A 23,723-nucleotide genomic window follows, 5' to 3' on the forward strand; every position below is an offset into this window, starting at 1 on the left:
ATTTTTTTTAAACAAGATTAACAAATATAAAAATTGCATTATAACATTAATAAGATTATTAAGTCTAATTAAAATTAATCAACAATTAGAAATGCACCCTTAAACTTTGATTGCAAGTTGTTTAACATTACTTTCCTCAAACTTAATACACCCAAGCTATATTCTAGGAACAAGATTTGAAACATTGGAAATGTTGTATTGTTTGTTTTTTTAAAGATCGATTTCGTTTACGGAAGAAAAGACCGATTTTGCTTAATTAAGGAAAACACAAATTACCTCGCATGCACAAATACCAAATACTATTTTTTGTTTATTTAATTTTCATCAAAAAATTATTATAATCGAATATACTAATTAATTGAAGCTGATTATATTTTTTAATAGTATATTTTTTTCTTATTATTTTGTCAAAATATTAACATGTTAGGAAATTGTGATTTAAATAGAAAATTGTAAAAAAAATCATTTTATAACATTTGTCATTATTTTTAACCGGTTTGAAAATCCAATACTTTTATTACAAAGACAGTTAAGAATATATCCCTTATTAAAATGGATTTAAAATTCGTCACAATGGAAAAATAAAGAAATAAACCTTCCATAAAAATAAATTGCTTCCGGAAAATCGCAAATATTATGCGATACTTTTGCCGCAAACGTACGCCATATTATACAATATACAGACCGACATATACACATACAAATTTTATCAACCTAAAACATTAAAACATCAATTTTTTTCACTCGAAAATATGTATGAATATGCTTTATAAATACAGGTTTTGTATGTCATACAAAATTTTGTTAAATGACATACATTACGTGGTAAGACAGGCGAAAAAAACTCACGCAACATACAAATGAACTTGTATATTTTTTACAGCAAATACGAACAAAAGCATATTCGATACACTTAGAGACAGCGGACATGAAATAATTTAAATGAACTTTTTTTTTTCTTCTTCAAACAGCTGTGCATTCAAAGATATGCACATACCGCGTCATCTGCGCCTGTTGGGTGTGCACCGTCTGCACATTCGACACAGACCCATTGAACATCAGCAGACATAATGTCGCACATCTGCGCATCAATCGAATTAAAAATTCTATCTGAGGAATTATGTACAACCAAATACATATATGCACCTGTCAATAAAGAGAACACCAGACTTCAAAGAGAATGGTGGTTTTTACATTACACAGAGTCCAAATGGTGGTTTTTACATTACAAATTTTATGTCCAAAAGCCACCTAGGTCTGCTGGTACACCCACGTCTGCTACACACCTGGCCGTACACCTGTGCTAGAGCTACACATGTGCTGGTGACGTGTGCTAGTACTACACACCCGTGTCTACACTACATACGTTAATCCATTCCCAGTTTTTACACGTTTAACTCATTTCTCCCGGTTGAAACGAAAGGTTTCGTTTTCTGAGAAAAATTAAGCAATATTTTAAAAAGTATCTTATCATTATCTAACCCATACAAATGTCGTATAAAATATATATTTTGCCGTTTTCAACGACTATTATCTCAAAGTACCTCAGGTAATGAACACTTAATCTGACAGTTTAAAAAAATGAAAAAAGTATATCCTCACAAGGATATCTGGCATTAAAAATGTTTTTAAACCTTTTAACCTCCCTACCCCAACAACTATCATGATGAGGCAGAAGCAGATGGAATACAGAATTCAGTTGTAAAAAAATAAACATTGTATTCTTACGTTATTTTGTTTAACTCTAAAGGGTTAGCTAAAAAAAATAGACAAAAATAAATGTGGATTGCAACATAATAGAATAATTACGATTCATATGCTTTAAACACATCGTTTAATTTAACATTTAACTTCCCTCCCCCATCATTGCGAAGGATAAAACAAGTACGAAGCTATTTTCAGACTAAAATTTAAAATAAAAATGACCAGTATTACACCCACCATCCCCACCACACCCATCCCAAAATTTTATTTCAATAATTCTATGTAAAAAAAAAATGATACCGATTACAATGTTTCGACCTTAGGACTTCGCCAGAAAATAACACTTGAAAGATTGCAATTAAAAATCTGGATGAATGTAAGCACAAGTAATTGTTGGTGTTTTCTCACTGTGTGGTAGTGCTCTTCAAACACTAGAACTGTTTATCTTGAATTGAGTTACTTTTTCCTGTTTCTTTTGTTCAATACGTAGCTGTTCAACCGGTGACGTGGTCAGTAACGTAGCAAATGACGTAGCCAGTGACGTAGGCAATGACGTAGCTAGTGACAGTCGTTTTTTTTTTTTAGAAAACAATAAATGGGACTGACGAATTAAAACAAAAAAAAAAAACAACACCAACCGATATGCGATGATGGGAGGGTCTTTCTCCAGGAACTCACGGAAAATCGATTTCAGATCGATTGGCCAGTGTTCGATCTGCACCATAAGCTGTTATCGATAACAGGTTATCACGTGACTATCAAGCTGAGATCTGATTGGTCGCTGTGCTGACCTATCACGTTCGTGGTGGTGGATGCAAAGAAATCCATCGCTGAGCGGATCACGTGATGGTCACGTGGGAGTGTCACGTGGGTGGTTGTCACGTGAGTGTTTTGAAAAAAAAAGTCGATGGTTTGAAGCGAGTCAACGTGACGTTGTCACTACATTAACTACCTAGCCAATGGGAGGCGCGCACTACCTGGCCAATCGCTATACCCCAACTGGACCGTTGCCATGGGAACCTACTTCAGTTTTTGGCTGGATGAGCGGGTTGTGTGGATGGTGAGACATGTGTCCGTGGTGGGGGTGGTGGGGGTGGTGGGGGTGACCCCCGGGCCCGCCGTTCAGGTGCCCGTTGTGGTGCGGGTGGTGCGACGGCGGCTGCTGATGCTGGTGGTGGTGATGATGGTGCGGGGCCCCCTGCTGCGGCGGCTGGGCGTGCTGGTGTAGCTGGGGGCCCGGCTGCGGCTGGGCGGGCAGGTCGTCCTTGTTCTCCTGGTCCTCCCGGATGCGAGTCTTGGCCCGCTCCGTCAGCTTCTTCCGCTTCATCCGGCGGTTCTGGAACCACACCTTGACCTGTCGCTCCGACAGCTGCAGCTTGCACGAGATCTCCCAGCGTTTCTGCCTGGTTATGTACGAGCTGTTCAGGAACTCGTTCTCCAGGACCATCGTCTGGTATCGTGTGTACGGCTTCCTTTTCTTACGTCCCTTGGTTTCTAAAAATAAAAATAAAAAAATAAATAAAAATTACGTCCCTTGGTTTCTAAAAATAAAAATGAAATAAAAAAAATAAAAATTACGTCCCTTTGTTTTTAAAAATAAATAAAAAAATTAATAAAAATAATGAATAAAATTTAAAAGGGGAAAAAATAATTTTTTTTTCGTTAAACGTTAATAAATATATAATTAATTATAGATCTTAAACGTAACAGACACGTGCAAGATGTAATTAGTTATGAGTAATTTTTCTTTAATTAATGTTTTCAGCGTAAACAACGCCCATTATGTTAATGCTTTGTGTGAGTTATTGCAAACATTTCCAACCAGCGCACACGACTGGTGAACAATGCTCACGTTAGGGTGAGGGTCAGTGGGGGTCACCAGAGCTGTAACTAATTGGCACCAACCAGGTACCCATCCTAGTTACAACTAATAACTCAACGGTTATTGTGGAGGTACCGGCCGAGAAAAAAAAACCGGCTAACCGGTTATTGGTATTTTTATTCAATTCTTCATGGTCGAAATATTAAAGGCTCCGGGTCTTACCTGGGAGACTAATTTACATTCAATTAATCAGACCGAAAAAATGCGGGTTGGGTATGACCTAATTACCCTTACAAAAAAAAAAACATCAAAGATTTCTACAACAATATACGCATACGAAGTTTCAATTTATACGTATGCAACGAAAAAAAAACAACATAAATTTGATAATTGATTATAAGAATATTGTTCATGATTTATTTATAGTTTTAAAAATAAATAAATTCAATATCATTTGCATATGATATGTCTACTTTATATTAGGCTACGCAATTGTATATCTTACAGTAGAACAACGAATAACTTTTATTGGTTTCCGTTAGATTTTTGTAATACGGATACAAATCCATCCCCCCTCCCACCCTACCTCACAGTGTCTTCATGTCGATTCGCATGACAGCGGATCACCCCTCCCCCCCCCCCAGGATTATTTTTAATTTAATTTTAAGCACAAGGCACGTGCAGTGCTCCGGTGCTATTATTGGAGAAAAACTGAAATTATTGCCGGCGCAGGTTGGACCGGCTGCACGGTAGGCTAGCTAAGAAAAAAAAAATTAATTACGGTCTAAGTCCCGCATTACCCACCGACCGGCCGGATTACAGAAACAATAAAGCCATTTCGTAAGCGGGAATTACCGTTTAACTGTCGTTTTGGTTGGCTGGTTGCGGCGGGGTGGGTAGGATATGACAACGGTGAGGAGCTGCGAAAAACAATCGCATCAGGTAACTGGTTAGGTATAATAACGGGATGTGTGTGGGATGTGTGTGAGCAGTGTGTGGGATGTGTGTGAGTAGTGTGTGTAATGTATGGGATGTGTGTGAGTAGTGTGTGGGATGTGTGTGGGTAGTGTGTGGGATGTGTGAGAGTAGTGTGTGGGATGTGTGTGAGTAGTGTGTGGGATGTGTGTGGGTAGTGTGTGGGATGTGTGTGAGTAGTGTGTGGGATGTGTGAGAGTAGTGTGTGGGATGTGTGTGAGTAGTGTGTGGGATGTGTGTGGGTAGTGTGTGGGATGTGTGTGAGTAGTGTGTGGGATGTGTGTGAGTAGTGTGTGGGATGTGTGTGAGTAGTGTGTGGGATGTGTGTGAGTAGTGTGTGGGATGTGTGTGGGATGTGTGTGGGATGTGTGAGAGTAGTGTGTGGGATGTGTGTGGGTAGTGTGTGTAATGTATGGGATGTGTGTGAGTAGTGTGTGGGATGTGTGTGGGTAGTGTGTGGGATGTGTGAGAGTAGTGTGTGGGATGTGTGTGGGTAGTGTGTGGGATGTGTGTGTGTAATGTATGGGATGTGTGTGAGTAGTGTGTGGGATGTGTGTGGGTAGTGTGTGGGATGTGTGTGAGTAGTGTGTGGGATGTGTGTGGGTAGTGTGTGGGATGTGTGAGAGTAGTGTGTGGGATGTGTGTGAGTAGTGTGTGGGATGTGTGTGAGTAGTGTGTGGGATGTGTGTGGGATGTGTGTGGGATGTGTGAGAGTAGTGTGTGGGATGTGTGTGGGTAGTGTGTGTAATGTATGGGATGTGTGTGAGTAGTGTGTGGGATGTGTGTGGGTAGTGTGTGGGAAGTGTGTGGGTAGTGTGTGGGATGTGTGAGAGTAGTGTGTGGGATGTGTGTGAGTAGTGTGTGGGATGTGTGTGAGTAGTGTGTGGGATGTGTGTGGGATGTGTGTGGGATGTGTGTGGGATGTATGGGATGTGTGTGAGTAGTGTGTGGGATGTGTGTGGGTAGTGTGTGGGATGTGTGTGGGTAGTGTGTGGGATGTGTGTGAGTAGTGTGTGGGATGTGTGTGAGTAGTGTGTGGGATGTGTGTGAGTAGTGTGTGGGATGTGTGAGAGTAGTGTGTGGGATGTGTGAGAGTAGTGTGTGGGATTTGTGTGAGTAGTGTGTGGGATGTGTGTGGGATGTGTGTGGGATGTATGGGATGTGTGTGAGTAGTGTGTGGGATGTGTGTGGGTAGTGTGTGGGATGTGTGTGAGTAGTGTGTGGGATGTGTGTGAGTAGTGTGTGGGATGTGTGTGAGTAGTGTGTGGGATGTGTGAGAGTAGTGTGTGGGATGTGTGTGAGTAGTGTGTGGGATGTGTGTGAGTAGTGTGTGGGATGTGTGTGGGATGTGTGTGGGATGTGTGTGGGTAGTGTGTGTAATGTATGGGATGTGTGTGAGTAGTGTGTGGGATGTGTGTGGGGTGTGTGTAAGTAGTGTGTGGATAGTGTGTGCAGTGTGTGAGCATTGTGTGAGTAGTGTGTGGGGTTTGAGTAGTGTGTAAGTAGTGTGTGGGCAATGTATGTGAAGTGTTTGGGATGTGTATGGACAGTGTGAGTAATGTGTGGATGTGTGTGGGCAGTGTGTTAGTGGTGTGTGTGTGTGAGATGTGTGGGTAGTGTGTGGGATAAGTGTGAGTAGTGTGTGTAGTGTGTGGGTAGTGTGTGGGTATTGTATGAGATGTTTGTGAGCAGTCTCTGTCCACAGGGTGTGTGGGGTAGGGGTTATTTGAGACAGGTTTGTACACGACTGATAACTGTACTTTAGAAGGAACATTTTGTTCCCTATTCTTTGTAGGAAAATATGGTTCCCTGTTTTCTGTAGAAGCGTAACGGTTGTGCGACATAAGGAACATTTCGTTACCTTTAAGCTATACGAGCACAACAGTTGTAAAACTGAGAGAACATTTACTTTCGTGTTCCCTGTAGGGCTAAATAAATTTTGGTTTCATTGTTCCATGTTGGAACTTAAAGAGTTGGAAATTAAAGAGCATCATTTAAGGAAAGCTGCCCTATAAGCTTCTAATGTTATACATTGAGTAAAAGTGATAGATAAGGCTCGTTAGCTGGGGACAGAGTTTCTTCCAGGCATCTCTTTGCCCCCCCCCCCGAAAAATTTTTACCGCCCCCCCCCCCCACCCCCCAACAAAATGAAATTTATATAATTTATATAGAAAATATATACTTTTAACAGTGTCCGCCCCCCCCCCCCAAAGAAAGTCTACCGCCCCCCCCCCCCCCGAAAATTTCAAGTGCCCCCCCCCCCCGGAGAAAAAAATCTGGAAATCTGGGGACAGTCACTCTTCTATGAGAAACAACTCCAAAATCAAACAACTGCTGCCTTGTAGTTTGTTCTTGGATGGGCAAAGGCTTTGGAAGCGAATCCAATAAGAAAAGCAGGCTGAAATCGGAGTCAATGGCCTCAATGGCGCATAACAATTTAACACATATACTTAGTTGTGTTAGGGCAGGGGTCGGCAACCTGCGGCTCGCGAGCCGCATGCGGCTCTTTTGATGTCAAGATGCGGCTCCATGCACAAATATTAATAATTATTTTAATTTATTTTTAAAACTCATAAAAATATTAGTCTGCAATACTCGGTAATTAAAGATATAGATTTAATAACAATGTAAAGTTTCTAATTTCGAGCAGAGCTTGCTAAACTACTTTAATATATTTTGTGCGAAACATGTGTATGTTTTTATATGAATAAATATTATTTCATATTTTAAGCTATTTATTTTAAATGTAATGTATATATATATATATATATATATATATATATATATATATATATATATATATATATATATATATATATATATATATATATATATATATATATATATATATATATATATATATAATGAAATATCATAATATTGAAATAAAAATGTTTGTGGCTCTTTAAAAACTGTGAAATGTGGTAAAATTTAACTTTTGGCTCTTCCGTCCCAAAAGGTTGCCGACCCTTGTGTCAGGGGGAATCTCTTCCAACACTAAAATTAAGAACGCAGAAGAAGAAGAAGAGTGATAGTGAATTTTAAGGACGTGAATCAACCTTGTGATTGTATAATGAAATCATTCATGTTATTCACAATCCAAAGGGTCTTAATCAACCTTGTAAATGTATAATTAAATCATACAAGTCATACTATTTCCAAAGGACCTTAATCGACCTTGTGAATGTATAATTTAAGCATACAAATCATACAAAATCCAAGGGCCTTAATCAGCCTTATAAATGTATAATTAAATTATACAAGTCATACTAAATCCAAAGGGCCCTAATCGACCTTGTGAATGTATAATTTAAGCATACAAATCATACTAAATTCAAAGGGCCTTAATCAGCCTTGTGATTGTATAATTGAATCCTACATTATAGACACCGACCAAGGGCCTTAACCTGCCTTGTGATCTTGTACCAGTGACGTCGAGGTGGAAGTGACGTCAAGCTTGTCGTGACGTAGACCTGGCTACCAGGTCTGGCGCCAGGGGTTGTACGGCCTGCTTGTAGCCTTGTCCCCCTGACACACTGGTGTGTATGAGTTATGGCTGGGATTAGCCGCTACGCTAGGCTGAGGAGGGGGTTACTTAGTACTAGACAGAAAGCAGGCGGAACTTGGTGGTGTCTTTGAATGTGTTATATTTTAATTTTTTTTTTTTTTAAATGTCTTTATTCTTCACAAATCTATAATCCTAAATAACATTTTTTTACAACCTATACACCATCTAAATAGAAGTTGTTTTTTTAAATATAGTTTCTAAATGACCTTGTAACCTTTAAATTCTAGCCTCTAAAAAGCATAGTCTACAATCTGACCTCTGATTAGCTTACTATACTGTACGAAGTTTCGCTTCTGATTAGTGCAGTTTGCAAACGAATTATAGCCTCTTAATAGTCCCTTCTGCTTCTAGTCAGGAAAAAGAAATGAAATTACGGAGATAACACAAGTAATGTGATGGCCATTAGACGTATGGTATGACGGACGTTAGACGTATGGTATGACGGACGTTAGACGTATGGTATGACGGACGTTAGACGTATGGTATGACGGGCGCTAGACGTATTGTATGACGGACGTTAGACGTATGGTATGACGGACGTTAGACGTATGATATGACGGACGTTAGACGTATGGTATGACGTATGGTATGACGGACGTCAGATAGAAGCTAACAGCGACGGACGACAGACGGACCGCGTGACTGACATGTCTGACCACAGGAATGTCTTTGAGGTCCAGGTGTTGTAAATAACAGCCGTCGTCTGCCCTGGTCCAGCGTGCTGGTGACGTCATGGGTCAGCTGGTCAGTGGCAGGAGTCAGGTGTGTACATCAGAACAGATGTGTGGGGGGAGGGGGGGTCCCTCACCTGTGTGCTGTGCTCAGGTGTGTGGCCTGTGTGTGTGTGGAGGGGGGGGGTCCCTCACCTGTGTGCTGTGCTCAGGTGTGTGGCTTGTGTGGGTGTGGGGGGTCCCTCACCTGTCCTCAGGTGTGTGGCTCGTGGGGGGGGGGGGGGGTCCCTCACCTGTGTGCTGTGCTCAGGTGTGTGGCCTGTGTGTGTGTGTGGGGGGGGGGGGGGGGGTTCCCTCACCTGTGTGCTGTGCTCAGGTGTGTGGCTTGTGTGTGTGTGGTGGGGGTTCCCTCACCTGTCCTCAGGTGTGTGGCTTGTGTGTGTGCGGGGGGGTTCCCTCACATGTGCTCAGGTGTGTGGCTCGTGTGTGTGAGGCTAGCCCGTGGTTGTGACGTCACAGACATACACATACGGGCGCAATCGATTGGCCAGGCAAAGCTGGTATCGCTGACACCAATACTTCAGCTAGACCTTGCCGGTATCACGGTATCGATACTTCATTTTCAAATGTAACCATAAATGTTGCCTTATTCCTACTTAGTTTACATATATCCTTTTTATTTAACTCTATCCCTAATGCAAAATAGAACTCTAAACTTCGTGGATTAAAGTATTGTTATAAGCGATTTCCTCTACATACATACATGAATATAGCCAATCGATACCATCCCTGAACACAAAGACACATTTTTGATACTTGTTCTCTCTCATTTCTCACTTTGATGAATAATCCCTCGTTGACCTTTAGTATTTATGACGCTTCCGGTCCAACTGCTCACGCATGCGCTCTAGTTTCATTTCCCGTGCACGACCGGGCCGTCGGGGTCGCAGAAAGGGGACATTATCGTGTTTTCCGGACGCGCACTAATGTCGCCTGGTGCGCACAAAACGGCCGTTGCAACTCACTGGCGTTGAGTTGGGCCATTTTCCCGGCCCGTTGGCCCTGAAATTATGAGCTGTTTTCAAGCGTTGGAGCCAGTCGGCATCAAAGAGTCAGATGGACGGGGCGGGCCGACATAACGACCAAGCTGTCCAGTAGTGCCGGACATGGAACTGCCAGACTTTTTTTTTTTTGAGTCATTCCAAATCTGTTTGACAGAATTAAAACAGGCTTTTCATTTCTTCAGGGGAAAAAATTGATTAAAGAATGTTTGTATAAAGTGAAGCAGTCACTCAAATTTGATTCATCAAATATGCTTACGATTTAAGACGACAATTTAATTAAAATCTTAAACTTGTGTGGTTTTATAGTTTCTTTAGAGTTATAAAACTGCAGAATATTCAGTTTTAATTTACTGGATGGAAAATATGCAAAATTTTGGTGCCCTTGCTCTTCCTCTAATTGATTTTTTTTAAAAAAAGAATTGTTATAATAAAATTATATGGATTAAATAATTAGAAAAATTACATATTTATTTAAAGGTTTAATAAGTTGTGTTTATATATATTTTTTTTAACCTGTAACAAAATTTGCAGCGAAAGCGGTGATTGTGTTGATGTGAAGGGGAAACGTATTTTTCAACAAACGATCATCTCCCAGTAGATAACAGGAGAAAGGGTGGGGGTGGAAGTGAGTGAGGGGGGGGGGGGGGAGACTTAAGCAGAAAGATAACCATCAGTAAGACACAAATTTTCTCCCCGCTGTTTTTTTTTCCCCCATCGCCTTATCTGACACGCTCCGGTGATCAAAGACCACCTGGACACCTGAAGCGACGTGACCTCCCCAGCTTGACCCCGGGGCGACACCCCCCCCCCCCCTTCCCCCCATCACACAAATGGACACATTGCCCGGTGATTTGCCATACTGACAACGCCATCTCGTGGATAAGTTTTCTGGCCAATTCTCACCCCCGCCTCGACCGATCACAGCCATCTCTACAGGTACGGGATCGATCTTACTGGTGGTCCCTGCGCCCGTTTCACACTCCCTGTGCCATTTAGCCTGCAGGCGAAGCATACACAGCCACAAACTGTGACCTGATTTTGAACCAGTAGCTGATGATAAGATAGTTTACGGTAAAAAAAATTCGCTCGCGTTTGTATATAATTACGGTAAACGTTTAAAAAACGTGCACAATTTGAAAAATTGTATTTACATTCCTATCAAATTTTAAAAGTTCAACATTTCGAGATTTAAAGTTTTTGTTATAGAAATGTTGGCGGCGATATTTGCATGAAATTTGTTTGACTGAACAAATAACCATAGAAAAGCCATTGCTATTCTGCTGGTAGTGGTATTGCCATCCTAATCTTAATGTTTCAATTAGCCTACATCTTGGTCGTAATCCTAGCCGCATCACTTACCGTGTCCCCTCTCGTGACCTCTCATATGACCCTAACGTGATCCATACCATGACTGTTCCGTGACCTTATCGTGACCCTACCGTGACCTTATCGTGACCCTACCTCTCATGTGACCCTACTGTGACCTTACTACGACCATACAATGAGCTCACCATGACCCTACAGTGATCTTACCATGACCCTATCATGACCTTACCATGACCCTACCATGACCTTACCGGGACCTGACCGTGACCCTACCCTGACTTTACCATGACAATACATTTTACCCTGTACTTGTCAGAGCAGCCACACCAACAAACAAATCGATACGACACAGTATCGAGATGTTGTTAGTGCTACATTTAGTGTCTGCTTACATTTGATGTAAGCAGACATACACGTGACTTCTGCTTACATTTTATGATGTTAGTTTTACATTTAGTGTCTGCTTAAATTTGATGTAAGCAGGCATACACGTAACGTCTGCTTACATTTTATGATGTTAGTTTTACATTTAGTGTCTGCTTACATTTGATGTAAGCAGGCATACACGTAACGTCTGCTTACATTTTATGATGTTAGTTTTACATTTAGTGTCTGCTTACATTTGATATAAGCAGGCATACACGTAACGTCTGCTTACATTTTATGATGTCAGTTTTACATTTAGTGTCTGCTTACATTTGGTGTAAGCAGGCAAACACGTACCATCGATTACATAAGGAACATGTCGAAGTAAGCTAAATTAACTAATCACTAGAAATAAAATTAACCACACAATTAATAAGCGGACTCTAAATTGGCCTTACATTTACCTGAAATTAATTCACGTTTTCTTGATTATAATTAAGTTAAATAATTATTTCCTTAATTATCGATTCAACTACTGACAACATATGTAGTATGTATAAGAGATATAGGTTAGTATAGAGAGAGACTTAGACTACTGAACATGAACTAATCTGGTAGGTATGAGCTTGAAGATTTAACATAAGTACGTGTTTAGCTCTGAGTTAAACTCAGATCTATTTAGCTGTAGTCCTTTAAAAATGTTCTGCTACATTTGAACTCGAGGGGTCAACTCTAGTATATATTTAGCTCTCAAAGTTAAGCTCTATCTAATCCATTTTGCTCTAGACTATTAAGACTTCATGTTAACTACCGAAACACATTGTAATGACTGCTTTAAATTATTGGTCACAACAAACTAACCCCGACATACATTTGTAAAAAAAAATAATGTTTTTTATTTTTTTTATGTTTTTATTTATCGCACATATATTGTCAGTAAAGTATTTGTCCTTAGAACAATGCACACATGAACAAATCACTGATGAATTCAACACACTCAAGTTCGGCTTTGTAGAGGTAACATGGAAACTAAATTCACATGGAATTTCTTTTTTCTTTTTTTTTTTAAACATGCTACAAGCAACAAGGGCGATCACTATGGGCGGCCACACAGGGGCGGCCACTCGGGACGAGCAGCACGGCTGAGCTCCGACTAACGTCCCCTCGTTATTTGCGTTACTCACGGCAGGCTGTGACTGGCTCCAATCGTCTGGAACTGAGCGGCCACTAACGGCTGTCTTAATGCTTTCTACACGTCCTGGTCCGCTCGTAGATCAGTTCCATAGTCACTCACCCCGGTAGCGGTCGCAGGGTCGCTGGTCGCTCATTTTTGGGAACGGTCGTTGGCTCGGTGGTCAGTCATTTTGGGAACAGTCGTTTGGGCCGGTCAATGGTAGAGGGGGATTATTCAGAGATGGCTTATCACTGAGGTGGAGGGGGGAGGGGGTATGATTGGAGAGATGCATATCATGTGGTCAGTATTTGGTGTCAAGATCTGCCTAAAACGTGTAAGAAGATGAACATACAAGAGTTGCTTGTTGGCGGGGGGGGGGGGGGGGGGGGGGAGGGGTTGAGGAGAATAAAAAAAAAGAAGAAATGTTTTCATGTGTAGACCACTACAAATAGAATGTGACTTTAAAATTTGGGGATTCGTGAACGTTCTTTCTCATTTGACCTCCCAGTGTCACTACGTTTCGCGGGAAGGGTAAAGTGCGATACAGAATAGTACGAAGTGATTCATCATCATCTTTTCCAAAACACATGTGATAGATGAAGTAGAGTTCTTATGCTTTAATTACCTCAGCATACAAGAGGATAGGTTGGTCAAAATTATGAACAGCCGCATTTTATAGATTGAGTCAAAACTGAATAGATTTGTCGTGTAGATAGACTACTCAAGGATAGTGAGAGATGGATTATATTGGGAAACTGGTGGGAATAACGACAAAACGATTGAAGCAGCAAAAAGTAAAAGACGTATTTTAATTTCGTATCACATACTCTGTCTGTCTAAATATCTATCAGATATTCTAACTCGATTTAAACTCATTTCTAATGGATCGGTTTCTTTCAAATTTTGCAGATAAGCGCATCTTCAGCGACAACGTAATAATATCTCATTTTTAATCTATGCACCTAAATTATCATTAAATCTAACAAATACGGTATTGAGCAACAAATTGGGAGATATTACATATCAGTTGAGCTGAAATTTAACTAAAATAGTATTCACAAATCTAAGAGCTGAAACCTAAGTAATCAAATGGCAGATAATAAGCGTTTAGAGTGATATTACCAACATTAAGCCAATCAACCATAAAGCTAAATTTTTTGCTGTGTTCGATGTTATCTTAATGGCGATTAGCATGGAGAAAATCAATATAGTGCTAAATTTTGTTGAAAAGTACCAATATGTTTACTCTTATACTCTTATGTCGTTATAGAATCGAAATACTATAAAAAATAAGTTAAAAAAAAATATTTTAAAAACCTTCAAAATGATAAGTTTTTACAAACGCTAGTAAAATAGAAAATAATAAAAAAAATTCTCGTAAACGATAATAATAAAAGTAAAAGTCTAAAATCAATTGAAAAGAACACTAATGCGACGAGCTTTTTAACTTTAATTGCTGTACAGCTAAATAAATAAAAACTAAACATCAAGGGTATTCACTGTGAGTGATCCATTTTTGAGGAGAACATTCACAGTTGTCTAAAGGGTTTTTACAACAAACAAAAAAAAAATTCACAACGTTTATCAACTTGTGAAGTGTTAGTAAACTTGCCAGAGTAGGCCTACTTAATACAGAATGTCACAGCAATTTTTTATTATCACTTATATAATAATTCAAATGCTCTTAATTTCCATACATTGACATTAGCATTATTACGTTTGAATATATTTATAATTCATTTATAATTTACACAGTTCTTTTTATATAATGACTTATACCATAGATTATCGATATAATTTGCAGATGTAACTTGATTAGATAAAAACCCAGGAATTATTGTCACTTTGTGCACGATCGCTTTTAAAGCCTTTTCGGAAAGAATTTCTTTGCTTTGTCTCCCCTTACGTCTGTTATTCCTTAGGAATAGCAAACCGCTGTTGTTTTATTATTCACCAAAGCGAACAGATGTGATTACTGTTTCTCCCACTAGTCCTAAAAAACAGGAAAATGTCTGGAATTATGATATAAATATGCCCAGGGCGCTCCAGGCTTGTTCCTGGGACTTGAAAAGTTCCATCAATGATACCTCCAGTCTATAATTCTTCAAGGACTGAGCCCGCCAATTGGGGGGGTGGGGGTGGGGGGAGGGACGTCGTATTTGGCGCGGGGGTCTGCTCACAATGTGGCACTAATCAATACTGAAAGACGATTTACTGTTGTGTGCGCGGTGCTTTGAGACGGCCGCGAAAACTCGCCAAGGACCGTCCCCGGTCGGTCACCAATCGAATGATTCCCAATTACCAGCCCGGGGGAGCCAGACGGACCGGACCCTGCCGGGAATTCCCTGCCCACCTCCCCTATGTAATTAACTCTCGCAGAATATGGACAATTTGTATGCATGTCCAGTCTACAAATTGGGGGGTCGTTTTCAAAGTGGAGGAGAGTTTTATTCAACGAGCACCGTGGCGGTAATGAAGGGCATTTGTATACAGTAGCTTAATTGATCGGCCCCAAAGCCTCGCGAGCATCTCCATTAAGATAATACAAACAAAAAATTTCTCTGCTCTCCGTGTGGTCTGGTGTCCAAAAGACCTAACACAACTCACAAAAAAACAAGACCCCATGGACGTCCGCTTCTCTGGGGGGAACCGACACAGCCTTGCGTGGCTGCAAATTGTTTATTCGTTTCCTCTGCTTCAAAAGCTAAGCCGTTTTCACACGTAGTAACGGCACGCTTCACTGAACACCAGAAATTTATCAGACGATAATTGAGCTTTTGCCCATCCCATTTTTAACCATCGACGGCATATGTTTTTTTCATTCAAAGATATTTATCTTTGTACACTAGAAAGTGATTTTTCTACCACACACACACACACACATATATATATATATATATATATATATATATATATATATATATATATATATATATATATATATATATATATATATATATATATATATATATATATATATATATATTGTTATATACTTATTTATTTATCTTACCATTTTAAAAAATATACATATAAATTTAGAACGATAACTACTAAGATGGAAACAAGACAAACACAAAAGTGTGATTTTTTTTTCGCTCTGAATATGCCCGGATGTCTCTATGTAACCATGGCAACCTTCGATTTCGGCTTCTCTCAAATTGTCCGTTTTTTTTGGTCATCACAAGTGACAAGACAAGCATCTTAGAAGTATTGTTTTCAAAAAACTTTCCGTAAGTGAATGTTACTCAACTTTGATCTTAGCCCCCCCCCCCCCCCCCCCCCCCCCCCGACCCCCTTTCGTCGAAAGATACCAAAATATTGTATTTTTATAAGCACTACACCCAAAGATAAAAATCCCGCCCTCTGCTCTAAATGGGATTAACCAACCACGTGGTATTTAAGTTAGGTCATGTGACCGGAATTCGTTAATTTCCTAATACACATGACATTCAGAGCGGAATTCGCAGTGCAACATGGGACGGGAACAAAAAAAGTTGGAGTGGGCAAGAAATGCGGAGTTCCACTCAATTATTAAAGGCTGAAATTCTAAAAGAATATGTGGCTGGAACAATTAGCAAAAGGCGGGAATTTTTGTTTGTTTGGGGTTAATTGAGAGATTAAGGGAGGGGGGAGGAGAAAAATTTGAGGGAGAATTAGTAAAAGTTCGTTGGGGGGGGGGGGGGGGGGAGTCAACCTAAAAATTTCGGTTAAGTATTCAGTTATACACCATGATGATTTAAGAATGGAACAGCCTTCGTTATACATAATGAACATCATGTTATACATCATGATGAATTAACGATGGAACAGCCTACGTTAAACATAATGAACATCACCGTGAAGAAAATATTAAAGAAAGAATCAAAACCCTTCAACCATCACACATATATTATTCCTTACCCCCCCCCTCCCTCTCCCCCAACTATCACACATATATCATTCCCTACCCCCGCAACTCTCACACACATATCACTCCCACTCCCACACCCCACCACACACATACTTATCACGTCACTTCATCGCACAACGCCCCTCCCCCATCCCCGGGCCCATACCCCACGTTTTTAAACAACCGACTTCCTGCCTGCTCACCTTCAATCACAAAATTGATCACGTGCCGGTACTGTAATCGATACCTGAGAAAAATCGATCACTTCCGACCTATTAAAATGTTGTCTATGAGTAGAGCGCATGGCGTGGTTATCAACACTGGCACTTCAAGTTATTTTTAACTTCATCAGATGCGTATCGGAATATTAAACACTGCGGTCTGACGCCATATTATATACGCGTGTGTGTTTGTCTGTGTGTGTTAGCGTTGGATTTTATCTATGATTGTATAATGACTGAGGTTTTGATTTTTTAAAAATGTATTTGTCTAATTGAAACATATGCTGAAAAGACCAAGTCAAAACGTATAAACATAGATCTTATGACATACACAGTATCTGTGGGGGATAGCTACTATCCCCCTCCCCCCACCCCGCTGTGTCACGTCCACCAGTTCTCCTCCAATCTCCAGCGGGCGAAAAAGAGAAAAATTATATAGAAAATGTATAAATATAGCCTCCCATGGAATTTTCAGTTGCCCATCCCCCATGTACCCCCCCCCCCCACCCGGAGCGAAAGAAGCCACAATTATACAATCCCTACCCGGTCTGATGTGTTGGAATGTTGGAAGTACATTACGTGCTTACTCACCCACAAACTATTTGTTAGCCTTCAATTCACGATTTTAAAATACCAACGATCTTTATCTAGCGCCGAACATCAGCGTCACCGCATAACAAATATGGAGACCGGAAGTCCCGAGGACGGTAACCAGGTATGTCAGGGTGACCCGGGGGTGACAGATGCCTGGCCGTGATTGGGTCCGGTCTCGTCCGGCTGGCACCGGAACGTCTGTCGGCTTAAGGGGACTGCAGCAGACATGCAATGCCAGACATGCAGCGGCAGTTATCTCTGCCACAATCTGCCCGGGCATGGGATGTGGCGGGAGCCGGGCTACGATTGGTCCGGTTGGACCGGCTGCCGGCTTTAGGTTTTAATTGCCGGTTGCATGTGGGGGCTTGTGTTTTATTGGGGTTGATTGCTATGACGTCATTGATTGGTGGAATTTTGATACAGGTAGTAGTTTTTGTTTTGTTTAGGGTGGTGTGGAGATGTGGTGATGAGTTCTAGCAGATTCATCCGTGCTGTCTAAAGATGTGTTGATGATGTATTTAGATGGGATGATGTGATGATGTTTTTTGTAACACTTTATGTAATGGCGAAAGATATGTTGATGTTCGTTCGATTACGGATCACTTGCAGAGGTTTTTTTTTCAGGCATCCTTCGGGTGAGGCTGTCCCCCCACCCTCACCCCCAAGCACGTCCACCGCCCTCCTTGCCGATCGAAGAAGAATTAATATACTTTTACCAGTGTCCGCCATCCCCCCCTCCCCCATCCTTCCTGAAATTGTAGCGCCACCCTCCCCTACCCCTGAAAGTTTGAACATAAGCCTAGTAATGTGCGCCTCCCTTGCAGGACACTAGAATGGAATGTCTAGCAGAATGAAAAAAAAAAAAAAAAAAAAAAAAAAAAAAAAAAAAAAAACCACAATTCAGTACGTAACTAAACTTGCTTTCGATAAATAATTGTATGGTGCGCTTAATAGAATAAAGAAAAAACCCGCTCCATCAAATAGCTCACATCTAAATTAAGATATGTGATGTCTGATAGATCACAGAAACATCACATAGATTGTGATGTTAAATGATTGTATGGAACGTCTAAAAGAATATAATTTTAATAATCAAATTGCTCACAGACTGTACGATACACATAAAACAAGAGACTCGTCAGTTAGATTATATGGTTCAATGAATCTATGGTACGGCTAATAGAATAGAGGGTCACCAAAAAACACATGAAACAGGTTGTTTTAAGATCATGTCATGTCTAATACGACCAAATCTCGTCCTATACGACTAAATATCGTCCTCCCTACGACAAAAGCTCATCTCCTAAGACCAAATCTCGTCCCCTACGACAAAGTCTCGTCCTCTACAACCAAGTCTCGTCCACTGCGACCAAATCTCGTCCCCTACGACCAAACTCGCCACTTCGACCAAATCTCGTCCCCTACGACCAAAGCTCGTCCCCTACAACCAAATCTCGTCCCCTACAACCAAATCTCGTCCACTACAACTAAATCTCGTCCCCTACGACCAAATCTCGTCCCCTACAACCAACTCTCGTCCTCTACGACTAAGTCTCGTCCCTGTCAACGAGATAAATAACACGCTCCCGTCCTGCTTGCTAGACGGTCTCGCTGTCTGTATCGTGACGTACGTCTGCTGGTCTGTCTAGCTGTCCGTCCGGTCGTCTGCCTCACGTCAAAACGAGGATCCCCCCCCCCCGTCAAAACGAGGACCCCCCCCCCCCCCTCCCATCAAAACGAGGACCCCCCTTATGAGTGAAGTTTTCAAGTGAAGTGACAGAACGGTTTGTCGTCGTCTGCTAAAACTACGACCGCTGGTAAGGTGACGTGGTTGGTGTAGAGATATTGAGGTGAAAAGGAGTGGGGGGGGGGGGGGTATTTTGGCTTGGTGAATTAAAACTCGCATTATTATTGTTTTATTTAATTGTATTTTGTATAAGGCGTTGGAGGGGCGGGGGGGGGGGGGTTAGGGAGTTTAGGGAGAAGAAGTGGAGAGAGGACAAATTAAGAGGACACATTCAGAGGACACATCTCCCTTGTCGATTACAATCTGATGCTAAACCTGATGTCAGCAACTGTTTGGGTTAAGGTTAGTTGGAGCTAGAGTCAAGGCTAGTGTAAGAGATTAGGTTCGGTAAGTATTAGCGCATCTAAAACAGAACCAGGTGCATCGCTGTAGCTTTACAAACGCCATCATAGGACCGTGACATGTGGTACAGTATTGACGCGTGGTACAGTATTGATGTGTGGTACAGCATTGACGTGTGGTACAGCATTGATGTGTGGTACATCAGTGACGTGTGGTGACGTGTAGTACTGTATTGACGCGTGGTACAGTATTGATGTGTGGTACAGCATTGACGTGTGGTGACGTGTGGTACAGCATTGACGTGTGGTACAGTATTGACGTGTGGTACAGTATTGATGTGTGGTACAGCATTGATGTGTGGTACAGCATTGATGTGTGGTACATCAGTGACGTGTGGTGACGTGTGGTACAGCATTGACGTGTGGTACAGTATTGACGTGTGGTACAGTATTGATGTGTGGTACAGCATTGATATGTGGTAGAGCATTGATGTGTGGTACATCAGTGACGTGTGGTGACGTGTAGTACTGTATTGACGTGTGGTATAGCATTGGCGTGTGGTACAGTATTGACGCGTGGTACAGTATTGATGTGTGGTACAGCATTGATGTGTGGTACAACATTGACGTGTGGTGACGTGTGGTACAGTATTGACGCGTGGTACAGTATTGATGTGTGGTACAGCATTGATGTGTGGTACAACATTGACGTGTGGTGACGTGTGGTACAGTATTGACGTGTGGTACATTATTGATGTGTTGTACAGCATTGATGTGTGGTACATCAGTGACGTGTGGTGACGTGTAGTACTGTATTGACGTGTGGTATAGCATTGGCGTGTGGTACAGCATTGGCGTGTGGTACAGCATTGATGTGTGGTACAGTACAGTATTGACGTGTGGTACAGCATTGACGTGTGGTGACGTGTGGTACAGCATTGACGTGTGGTACAGTATTGATGTGTGGTACAGCATTGATGTGTGGTACAGCATTGATGTGTGGTACATCAGTGACGTGTGGTGACGTGTAGTACTGTATTGACGTGTGGTATAGCATTGGCGTGTGGTACAGCATTGGCGTGTGGTACAGCATTGATGTGTGGTACAGCATTGATGTGTGGTACATCAGTGACGTGTGGTAACGTGTGGTACTGTATTGACGTGTGGTGACGTGTGGTACAGTATTGACGTGTGGTACAGCATTGACGTGTGGTACAGTATTGTCGTGTGGCACAGCATTGACGTGTGTTGACGTGTGGTACAGCATTGACGTGTGGTACAGTATCGACGTGTGGTGACGTGTGGTGACGTATGGTACAACATTGATGTGTGGTACAGTATTATACACGAGCCAACAGTAGTGTCCCACTAACCTAGCACGGGGTTATGGGACTGATCAATACATACATAGGACTAGGGTTAGGTTTATGAAATTGGGTCGAGTGAATTAGCTTACACTATCCAATGTGCGAGTTCTTTTGTTTGGAATCGAGTAGAATACCTAGGAAAAGTAAGAAATACGACCCATTCTATATCATCTAGTCGTGAAGATGGGTACCTTAGAGGGAGGGGGCATAAATTGGCAGGGGGTAATTGATCGGTTGGTGTGTGTGTGGGGGGCGAGGGGTAGTAGCAGGCGGTTGTGACATGGGGGTTATGTCTTAGACGTGACACAGCCCTGATGCAACCCCTGTCACTCCACTCCCTTGATATGACCCCTGTCATCCCACTTCCCTGATATGACCCCTGTCATCCAACTCCCCGGATATGACCCCTGTCATTCCACTCCCCGGATATGACCCCTGCCACCCCACTCCCTTCATATGACTCTGCCACCCCACTCCCTTCATATGACCCCTGTCATTCCACTCCCTTGATGCGACCCCTGTCTCCCACTCCTTTGCATATAAACAGACCCCTTTTTTCCCGTATTCAGCTTTAAAACTTAAGTCCAAACAACCATCGTAAATTTCTCTCCAACACGCCCGTAAATGACAAACATGACATTGAGCTTATATGTCAATTATGACATTCGGTTTAAATGTCAATTCCCACGTTTTCCCCGTGTCTGTTAAATCACCCAGCGTAAAAGTGAACCCGGTTCGCGAGTTGTTCATGTCCGCCCTTGCGTTCCCTAAGTCGCCCTCCTTGCACACATGCGATAAGTAACGGTTGGCGGCCTCCGGATACTCGTCAACTCTGTACATAATTAATATGCAGACCGCGGGAACACCTGGGCCCCGGTGACGTGGTACACATTTGCTTAGACAAAGACCAATTTGTTCTCATCATTTTACAACTCAGACATATTTCGATATATATATATATATATATATATATATATATATATATATATATATATATATATATATATATATATATATATATATATATATATATATATATATATATATATATATATATATATATATATATATATATATATATATATATATATATATATATATATATATGTATATATATATATATATATATATATATATATATATATATAAATATACATAGATATATATACATATGTACGTATATATATATATATATATATATATATATATATATATATATATATATATATATATATATATATATATATATGCGTGTGTACATATGTACATGTATATGTTATGGATGGATGGATGTGTTTTATGCATACATGTATACTAAGTGTGTGCACTTATTTATACGTATCTAAGCTTGTTAAGATATGTGTACATGTATTTGTATTATGGTATACTTGCATACACATATACGTAGTTTTTCTAAGCACGCAATATTGCATACTGAAATGTGAACAGAATCCCCAAAAATTTTGGTTTTCTATGTGTCCTGAGAAATTATTTCCAATTCGACCTTTTTATTCATGTGATGCATATATCTTAATTTGTAATTTAAAACTTGTTTAAATTAGCTACGATGTCGCGAATTAATGTATATTATAAGAAACTTTATTTTCTTAATTTGTTATTTTCAACACGGAAGTGAAACAGGTTATGTAACGTTTATGGATTATTAACTGAATACCCTCGAGGTAAAATTAAACCGGAAAAAACTATAACGGTAATACATTCAGATATACTATTGTAACGACAATCATTTAATTGGTAGTTAATTAAAAGAAAAAAAAAACAATGATCGTTTTTTTTTTAAATTTCAGTTTGATGTAAGATTTCTAATAGATTCAGTTTTATGAAAGAGGTCAAATAGAAGTCTGAATCTTATAATATATTTATTCCCATCCGTTATTCAAACCGCCCAACCCCCCCCCCCCCCCTCAGCACTAACCCTACCTCACCAACCATCACCAAAACTTGGGGTCACTAGCAACCAGAGAAAAACCAGGTCCTGATTTCTTAAGGGAGATAAATCCGGTGTTAACTTATTAATATGTTTGAGATTCACTATACACTCGCTCGAACAGAGATCTTTAAATCTCACACCCCCCCTCCCCCTCACCACACACCCAGTCTTCCCCACACCTGCGCTACACTAGGCAGAAGAGTAAGCAGCCTCCCCCCCCCCCCACCCCTGCCCCTCAAGCATAACTCTTCACCCCCCAAGCCTTGCAAAAAAAATGTTTTGAATCAAATGAATGTTATCTGCTATCACCATCAAGCAGACGATCACACCGGCATACTTTCTTCGCGCGTGAACCACTGTCAACTTCCGCCCGATCACTGACATCGTCTGCAACAAGACACCCCCCCCCCCCCCCAAACATCGGGCACCCGAACTTTCTCCAGGCCCTTCTCACATCACCACCACTGTGGGCATATCAATCACGGGCATATTAATCACGGGCATATCACTGATGAGAATATCAGCGATGCCTCGATAGGACCTCCGGTGATGGGATTATTAATGATGTCTTGAGTTTAAGCCTATTCACTGTGCTTGTCTTATGTTCTCAAAACTTTCCTCTTGAAAGTTATTAATAGATTGTTTATAAACGCACATTGGGAAAACCCGAACTGATGATTTATTTCCTATCGTACAGTCAGGGAATTTCAAGCTTCGTCTTAGTTTCTTATGCATCACCCTCCCACTCCCTTTCTCTACCTGTCTCTCATTCCCTTTCTCTTTCTCTCTTGCTCTCTTTCGCTCTCTACTATTTCTTTTTTTTCTCTAGCCTACATAGTTTTAAGTAGGTCGCTTCGATGACAAATATAGACATATTATCTGAGATAAAGTGCACCTATTTCAATGAGTATGTATCAGGTATCCGTATTAAGACTTGGAG

At 41.0% G+C, this 23,723-nt stretch overlaps 1 protein-coding gene across 4 annotated transcripts in view; it reads right to left on the reverse strand.

Annotated features, from left to right (window-relative positions):
- Positions 1 to 217: 217 nt before the first annotated feature.
- LOC131928776 (homeobox protein mab-5) overlaps positions 218 to 23,723 on the reverse strand; it is an 89,788-nt gene continuing 66,282 nt past the window's right edge. For all 4 annotated transcript variants that reach the window (XM_059284901.1, XM_059284899.1, XM_059284902.1 and 1 more), the window contains one exon: positions 218 to 3,198. In XM_059284901.1, the coding sequence (XP_059140884.1) occupies positions 2,693 to 3,198 (506 nt within the window). In that variant the 3' untranslated portion in view covers positions 218 to 2,692. The remainder of the gene's footprint in view (positions 3,199 to 23,723) is intronic.

This window comes from Physella acuta, unplaced genomic scaffold (genome assembly GCF_028476545.2).
Source record: "Physella acuta isolate Inbredline_101_S28 unplaced genomic scaffold, ASM2847654v3 ptg001545l, whole genome shotgun sequence".
Lineage (NCBI taxonomy): Eukaryota > Metazoa > Mollusca > Gastropoda > Physidae > Physella > Physella acuta.